General features: G+C 53.0%; 1 protein-coding gene across 1 annotated transcript; it reads right to left on the bottom strand.

Moving 5' to 3' along the window:
* Positions 1 to 1747: 1747 nt before the first annotated feature.
* GDF15 (growth differentiation factor 15) lies at positions 1748 to 7553 on the bottom strand. The gene is made up of 2 exons (XM_077336254.1): positions 7048 to 7553; positions 1748 to 2648 (listed from the first exon to the last, which is right to left on the bottom strand). Exons 1-2 carry the CDS (start codon positions 7331 to 7333, stop codon positions 1855 to 1857), a joined length of 1080 nt encoding a protein of 359 aa, XP_077192369.1. The 5' UTR covers positions 7334 to 7553; the 3' UTR covers positions 1748 to 1854.
* Between the last annotated feature and the right edge of the window lie 1102 nt (positions 7554 to 8655).

Raw genomic sequence — 8655 nt, 5'->3', positions numbered from 1 at the left:
AACAACTGTTAAACTGGACTGTCTCTCTCCTCTCTTCATTACAAAGGAATTTCTCAATAAAACTATTTATTCTTTAAGCAGCTAATGCTAAACTCCTCCTTTGCATATTTAAAGCCCAACAGCAACCACAAAGTAGATCTAAGATGAGAGAAGGTGACTGTTCCAGGGGACCGCTTATCACCCTATGACACCCGCATGGCTTTACGCTCTGCGGATGAGAATTTATTGGTCGTTCTGAGCCCTAGAGAGGCATGCCTGGCCTCGACCAGGGCCAGGGCCTTTTCAGTCCTGGCCCCGACCTGGTGGAATGAGCTCCCCGTTGAGCTGCGGGCCCTGCGGAAGCTTTCTGCTTTCTGCAGGGCCTGCAAAACGGAGCTCTTCCGCCAGGTCTATGGGTGGGGCCGGGTTAGTGCAGGAAGAACAATTGCCCCCCCCCCCCCGTTGCCAACAACAAAAACCATTCTGACTTGTCTCTCTTCCCTCTTCCATCTCGTAGATGAGTAGGGGAGGTTGAGGGTTCCGCCATCCTTGCTTGGCTGTTTTGATGGCTGTTGTTATGGGTGTGTGACAGTCCATTTTAATGGGTTTTTTTTAATGGGTTTTAATGAGTTTTTAGTTGGACTTTTGTAAACCGCCATGAGCTTCTGGGAGCGGTGGTCAATCAATCAATCAATCAATCAATCTGAACCCAGGCCTCCCCCCTCCCACCCCCTGGCCTCGTGCTAATCGCTATACACAGTATGCTTTTTCACCCATACACCAAGAACAGGACACTCTCACATGGCTGATTCCCCCTTCAGAAGAGCATGCCCCCAGGCTGGAACTGGTCTTCAGGTCCAAGAACTTTATTGGGTCCCTCATAAATAGTCAACAACACAAACACAGTCGGTACAAATAATAACTTAGCAATAAATAAAGAGAGCAGGATAAAAAACATCTGAAATAATTCACGTGTGAGGTTCTCCACAGGCGTGTGGATGGACGGACGAGGCATGCTCCCACCCTGCAGGCCCTCTTCCGAAATGCATGTCGAAAGGGCCAGAGAACAGCACTAATTGACCGTGTAGCGATGCGGTCCTTTCACAGCATATAAAGTGCTCGTAACTCAAGCCTGGAGGGGAGGAAAGCAATAAGGGGGCACTGTCCCACCCACCGGCCTCTTCCCTCAAAATAACCGTCGTGCCCAGAAGACTGGAGAAAGTTCTTTTTTTTTTTTGCATTGGATGTCTTGGAAGAGCCCCGCCAGATTTGGTTCCGGGAAAGCATTATGGCCCTGTGGCTGCACATTGCCAGCAATGCAATCCCTGATTGGCCCTGGAAGAAATAAATCCAGTTTTAATCCGAATGGCTTTGAAGGAGCTGCCGGCCAGCTAGCGAGCAGCTCTTGGCCAGCGGCAGGAAAGGCAACATGCACGAGCAGCCTTTCCTCCAGGGCTGGCCAAACTTTGGATCACCAGCTGTCCATGGACTACTATTCCCTTGCAATCCTGCTATGCTGGCAGGGGCTCATGGGAATTGTAGTCCATGGACATTCGGCAAGCCACAGCTTGGCCACCCCAGTAAAGCACAGCAATCCAGTCCAGGAGCATCTGAGAGGCCAACAGGAATTTAAGGGGATGAACTTTCAGGAGAGCTCCCGCCCTGAAAACCTTGTTGGTCACTCAGGAGCTCCTAGACCCCAATCGAGCTGCTCTTTTGCAGACAACACAGCTCCCCCACCCCGACACCAATCAGGCCACCCCCCCATCACACAGCCCAAGGCATGACCTCCCTCAAAGAAACAAAGAACCTTTGTGACCCACTGTCCCAGCCTTGAGCAGACGAGAGGTGCCTTCGTGAACATCCTCCTCGTCCTCACGCACAGTGGCACCGTGTGACGATCATGTCCTGGAACAACTGGGTGGCCAGCTTCCCTTCACTGTCATAATACATAATCACCATTGGCTCGTAGGCAGCTGGGACGCAGCATGGGGCTGGGGTCTCCCCTGAGAGGCTGTGGAGCCGGTACTTGATCTGGGCATGGATGCTGGCCGGCTTGTAGTTTTGGGGGCAGGAGCCTTCACAGAACTTCATTGAGTAGCTGCTGGGGGCCACCACCCAGTCAGACCACCCAATGTCCTCGAAAGAGACCTTCAGGGACCTCAGGCAACACTTCCTATCACCTTTGCCACACTCCTCATCCAGTTGCCGTGGCTTTCTCACCCGCCCACGCTCCTGGTTCGTCAACTGCAACGGCAGCACCTCCACGCCTTCCATAGTCGTGGTGGTGGCCAGCAAGGAGGTCACGTCAGCCATGAACTCGAGGCCCAGGAGAAGTCTTTGCTCAGGGCTTGCCAGCCAGTATCTCACTGGATCACTGAGATCAAGAGTCAGGGAAGTTCTTGAGAGGACATAGGAGGCCAGAAATCTGGGGGCCAGACTCTCCCCATCCATCAATTTGTAGATGTTGACCTGTGTGGCCCAGGTGGAGTTGAATCTGGAGATGTCAGGCCAGTCAAGGGCCTCCTTGAAGAGTTGCAGCTCTGCCCTGAGGACAAGGAGGTTCTGATGGAGTGACGCTGTTCTGGGGAGCTCCAAACTGTAGAAGTGCCTTTGAAGCTCACCTGAGGCCTCCAAACGTCCAGGTAGACCTTCAGCCACATGTTTCACTTAAGAGAGAAAGGGAGGGAGGGAAGGGGCAGAGATGAAGTTGGGGCTTATTCCACAAGGCAGTCCTAGAATCATAGAATCATAGAATAACAGAGTTGGAAGGGCCCTCATGGGTCCTTATGTAACCCAGCCCCACCTCCCCTGTGCCAAACTGCTCTCACACACCAAAAGAACATAAACTAAGTGAATGCCCTGCAGTGGAGCAGATTGGCATCATATTGGTTGTCCCTGGCCTGTGAGGGATGTAGGGCTGTGAGAGGTCTGAGAGAACTGGGAATGGGCCCAGCAGGCCTCAGGTGTCTCAAAGCAATTTCCAATCGTCTTCCCTTCCTCTCCCCATAGTAGACTTCCCATGAGGGAGGTGGGGTAGAGAGCGTCACATGGAAGCTGGCAACCCTATGAGGAAGTCTCTCTGTGCCCAACAGTCTTGACCTTAGTAAGGTTTTTAATACTGGTTTCCTATTTGCAAGGCCAAGGTTGGAAAAAGTCACTTCAGTTCCCATGTCTCTCCAGCCATTTACTTGTTCATTATTTAGTTTCAGGCTGTAAATATTTATTTAGATCTTCATGCACTTTCCAGACTCACAGGACTGATGCTGGTCTGTCTGCACCCCAGAATCCAAACAGTTGCTGGTAAGGGCTGGCCATAGCCCATAGCCTAGGAGGGATACATCTGCACCACTCCCTCCAAACTGCAGACAAAAATGGCTTCTTTGAAGGCTGGACTCTGAGGCTTTATACGATTTTGAAGTCCCACCTCCAAACCTCCAGGAATATTTCCAACTCAGAGGGAGCCAACCTCCAGGTGCGGCCAGGAGAGCTCCTAGAATTACAGCTCATCTTCAGAGTATAAAGATCAGCTCCACAGGCAGAAAGGGATAATTTGGACAGGGTTGTGGTAGAGAAGAAACATTTAAGGCCTCCCGCACAGGTTGTTGTTGAACTGAAGGACTTGAGGCCTACTGCACAGGGTTGTTGTGCAGATGAAACAGGAGACAAAAGAACCCCCGCAACAGCATCCAGTTTCATCTGCAGAATAACGCTGTGCAGTGGCTTCAAATCTGCAGAGAGTTGCAAAGAAGAAATACACATGGCTTGGCTGTGTCTAACCCCTGGCCAGAATAGTATTTTAAGTGTAAAGGGGCTTTTCTGTGGCCTCCCTGTCAGCCAACTGTTTGGCAGAAGGGGAAAGTTCCTCCCCCCTCAAAAGGAAGGCTGACACCCATGCCCTCAGACTCCCCTGCATTGCTCTTGGAAACGCCTCCCTCCCCTCAGTCAGGGGAGCAGGCCTGAAGGGAGGGGGGAAGGAGAGCACTCACTTGCCTCCTGCCAGCTCTGTCAGGGTTCTGAGGCAATTTACAGTTGGCCATGACAGTTAGGACAGCCTTGGGGTGAAAAGGGCTGGCACAGCCTGTCTAAGCCTCTGTTCTCACCCCCCTTGGCAGCCCTACTGACCTCCTCTCCCTGTGGTGGTCAGGGGCAGACTGGCAGCCATTTCTCCAGATTGCCCCTGGGTGGGCTGGATGGGTGGGCCCTGTCAGAACTTTGGCTTCACGCCTCCCGACTGGCTGGAACTAAGCGCCTTCCGATTGGGCCCTCACCCGGTCCGTCCCCGCCCACTCTCCTCCCACTTAGGCCTTAGCCTTTTATTTTTATACAGTGACAGCTGTATAAAAATAATTAAAATATTATACCCTCTACTTTTCTCTGTGGTTCAAGGTGGCTTACAAATCATAGCTCAAAGCATTCAGATTTAAAACCAACAAGGTAAATAAACTCCAATGCCCCCCTCCCTCCTTTCCTCTTAAGCGATTTGTTGAAAGGAAGTTAAAAGGAGAATTAACAGTCAAATACCTTCTGGATGCTTGGAAACTATTTAAATCTATAGGAACTGAAGCTCAGAGAGGTCTAGGGAGGGGGATTCTGGAGGATGCAGGCGTGGTTAAGAAGCAGAGTCAAGGAAGCAGTAACCGGGAAGGAGCTTTCTTGAAAAAGTGAAGTTTTGTCCAAATATAGAGTAACTAGAGGCAAAGCCCATTGTATGTGGGAATATAATGGGCGCTAGCCTTTTCCTGGAGGGGAATGCTTTACTAAGAGAATTGCTTACCCTGGGATGCTTGAGTAAGCGAATTGATCGGCTAGGCAGACGAAACCTCCAGCGACTCATCAGCTAAGGCAGTGGTCCCCAACCTTTATTAGGCTGGGGACCGGCAGGGCATCGGGCCACGCCCACGCTTCTGGCCACGCTTGCGGGCCGCGCCCGGAAGCCGCGCCCGCGGATCGGGCCGCGCCCGGAAGTCACCCCCGCGGATCGGGCCGCGCGGACGCGGCGAGAGGCGCTTCGCGGCGTCAGGCTGCCGGACAGGGAGCCCCCGGCAGCCGCGCTCCGCGCGACTGCCGGGCGCTCCCTCAGGCGGTGGCCTGACACGGTGAGAGGCGCTTTGCGCCTCTCGCCGCGTCAGGCTGGGAGCAACTGCGAGCGGTTTACAGATTATTTAGTCCGTGGCGCCCGCGGCGCCACGGGCGGTTTACAGATGTGGAAACTCTGGCAAAACAAAGGCAAGGGGGCAATATGGTGAGTGAAACAGGGACTGGAGGGCAAGCAGACTGTTGGAGACATTGAGGCCAAGATTTATGAATTCCAGGGGGAGGGCCAGGATGTGACGTGGCCTCATAGCCTGGCAGTTTGTTCTCAATTGGGGCAACTGGTGATCAACTGGATGATACAGTGAATGGGTCAGGTCAGAAGCAGTACCAGGGGTGGGATGAGGCCAGCTTCGGGTTAGGGCAGGGGTGGCCAAATCGTGGCTCTCCTGATATCCCTGGACTACAATTCCCATGAGTCCCTGACAGCACTGAATTGTAATTGAAGCCCATGAACATCTGGAGAGCCATGGTTTGGCTAGGGATTATTAGAAGAGCAACCAAAAAGCAAACAGCCAGATGCTCGGGTCCAAACTGAATTATTCCGTTATTTTGGGGTTGTGAGCAACCTTAGGCAGCAACGGCTCCTAAACACTTCAGGTGGCTCTCCATGTTGGTCTGAGATACTGTGGTGCAGGTTTAAACAAAGATAAATGCGGAATTGGACCACTTGTAGAAAAGAACACCCGTATAATCCAAGAATTGGAGGAAAGGTCAAGGAGTTCGTGTCGTTTTGATCTTCAAAGGAGATGAGTCAGTAGCAGAGCAATGCAATTATGCCCAGGGTGGAAAGGGAGCACTTTCTCTCCCATAAGTAAACTGGCATAGGGTTATCCTGTGAGATTGATGGGCAGTCGATATAGGGCAGACACTAAAGAAAGTGCTTCTTCATACTGTGTGGACCTCTCCACCACTGGATGTAGTACAGAGGGCTGTAAAAGGGAATCCGTCCAACCCATGATCTAGCCAGGGCCCGTAGGGGACAAGGTCTCCAAGAGCAGGTCAGGAGGCATTGGTCCAGAACTCTCCTGCTTCAGGCGACTTGCAGAGCTGAGGGGGCTCAGTCAGTTTCCAGACTGATATTGTTTGTTCAGCAAGGGCCAGTCCTGCATTTTTAGGTGCCTCAAGCAGGGGTAGTCAACCTGTGGTCCTCCAGATGTCCATGGACTACAATTCCCATGAGCCCCTGCCAGCGCTTGCTGGCAGGGGCTCATGGGGATTGCAGTCCATGGACATCTGGAGGACCACAGGTTGACTACACCTGGCCTAAAGCCACTGCTTGGCGGAAAGGAAAGGGAGGAGCAAAGATTTATAGGAATAAAGGGCTAAATGGAACGTCCATGTTCAGTCATAGTCTACCTCTGGGTGCCAGTTGTGGGGGCGAGGCAACGGCCAAGGAAGGCTCTGGCCCTTCTCATCAGCTTTCGGGGGTTATCCGATTGGTCACAGAGGGATACAGGATGCTGGACTATTGGTCTGACCCAATAGAGATGCTCTTCTCAGCTGGGACAGCCCAAACCAAGAAGTCAGCATGAGAAATGGTAGGAAGAATTTCCGAATCCCAACAAGATCCCAAATGGATCCTGATGCTTCGACTATTCCGTGCCACGAAGAGTGAGTCAGCATTCCCAAAGAGGTAGCTCTTATGGGGGCAGAATGGCTGATAAAGCAGCCAAGTTTGTGGTGTCCTATCATGCCCCCTTCACAAAGCCCACAAGGAGATGCTCCCCCACCCCGCAGCCATCAGCAGGAGATGGGGGTTAGAGTTAGCTCCTCCTTTTCTCTCCCCAGGGACTCATAGTACCCCCCCCCGCCCCATTGCTCCCTGCCCTGCTTGGTCCAAGCCACCCAGTGAGCAGGCGGAGCGGACTGAGCATTCGAACCCGGGTGTCCCAGACCGTAACCTGGCACCTCAAGCGAAAAAGCCCGGATAAACTGCAGGCAGGAGGCCACCTCACCATAGCGATCACTTACATTTTGGCCTTAGGAGATGAACGCTTGTTTCCGGCTCCACAGCAGTCCGGTTTGCTCTGAGCTGAGCCAGCATCTCCCGGTAGACTTGATGCTCCTTCTGGAGCCCGTCCGGACCCAGAGGCCGCCGCACCACCGGGGGCCTCTTCAGGCCGATCCGATCCAAGATGCTTTGCTTGACGGCCTCCAGTTGCCTTTGAGATGCGTGGCGCCCCGATGGGCGGGGATCTACCCCAGAGAGCAGGACCAGCCCCACCACCAGGCCCGGGAGAAGCCGTGGTCTGGGCATCGTGCCTGGGAAGGCTCACCAGGGTGTGTGTCTGGCAAAGCCCCTGCCGGCTGCAGGGTGGATGAGCAGAGCGGACCACAGCGTGGCTTTATACCCGAGCTGAACCTTGTCTGGCGAAGCACACCCTGGTTTGCGTCACCGGGTGAAGGAGTAAACACAGAGACAGGCGCAATGCTGGGACAATGGACTCTAGGGCAGCAATCGGGGCGGGGAAGGCAAAGCCACCCCACCCCACCCCACCAAGGAGAATTTTGACAGATTCCAAGTCCTGGCTATATACGGTGTTTTTTTTTATAGCTATGGAGACAGGCCAGAAAAACAAGTCAAAGACAATTTCTGAAGAGCACCGTTTGGCCCGGGGGCCACAAGCAGATTAGCAACAGGTGTGTGTGTGGGGGGGGGCAGCAGCACCGGTTCTTCAAAGGAGCCTATTTCCTGCCTCCGCAGGCATCCCATTCAGGCAGCCTTTGGAGACAAGATCAGCTGCAGGAAGTGGAACCTTCATGTACAGCGGCAGTCTACCTCCCAAGAGCCATTCTGGCTGGACACAAATTACCTTTCTGGCTTGCCTGCTGGCTTCCCTCAGGACCTTTCATCCAATCCAGCAAGGAGATATATCTTCTGCCATCAGAGGATGCAACCAACGGGATTCCTCTTGGCTCCACTTCCCAGAGCTGTTCCGGCAGGCAGGGGGCAGGCCTGTTCCCGCAGTCGCCGCTTTCCCACTCCTAACCAGATAAACAGGATCCATCCCACTGTCTTTTCACTTGGTTCCAAAAGCCAGGAGTGATCTGAAGCCACACCCCACTGAGAGCTCCCAGAGGGGTTCAGCCCCTTTCCTTTTCCCACGTTTCATTTCTGTCTTCACACGGGGGGGGGAAGGGTCTCTCTCTCCCCACTGTGAAATGCTGACTCCTTCAATGGCACCGGATTGTTAACCACATGGGCCCTGCAAACACGCGGTGAGCCGACTGGACTCCGCCCAACCCTGCAGTTCATCTTCCTTATGTGGACTCACATCTGCCTTTTCATGCCTCTCCTCTCAGCTGGTGTCCTGGCTGATTTTATGTTGGGTTCAGGTTATGCCATTTTAACACAATTCATAGTATCATAGAATCAGAGTTGGAAGGGCTCTCCATGGTCATCTAGCCTAACCCCCTGCTGAATGGCTGCAAATCCTGTAGGTTTAGCAGGAAGCAAATAACGGTCACAGAAGTGGGATCCAAAGAACATTTTTATTTGGAGACCAAAGCAACAGTAAAATAGGGGCTGATTTGTCATTCTCCTAGCAGGCCAAACTTGCAGTGACCGGCAATTTTTTT

Source organism: Paroedura picta, chromosome 4 (genome assembly GCF_049243985.1).
Source record: "Paroedura picta isolate Pp20150507F chromosome 4, Ppicta_v3.0, whole genome shotgun sequence".
NCBI classification, from domain to species: Eukaryota; Metazoa; Chordata; class Lepidosauria; order Squamata; family Gekkonidae; genus Paroedura; species Paroedura picta.
This window is presented reverse-complemented; position numbering and strand designations above follow the sequence as displayed.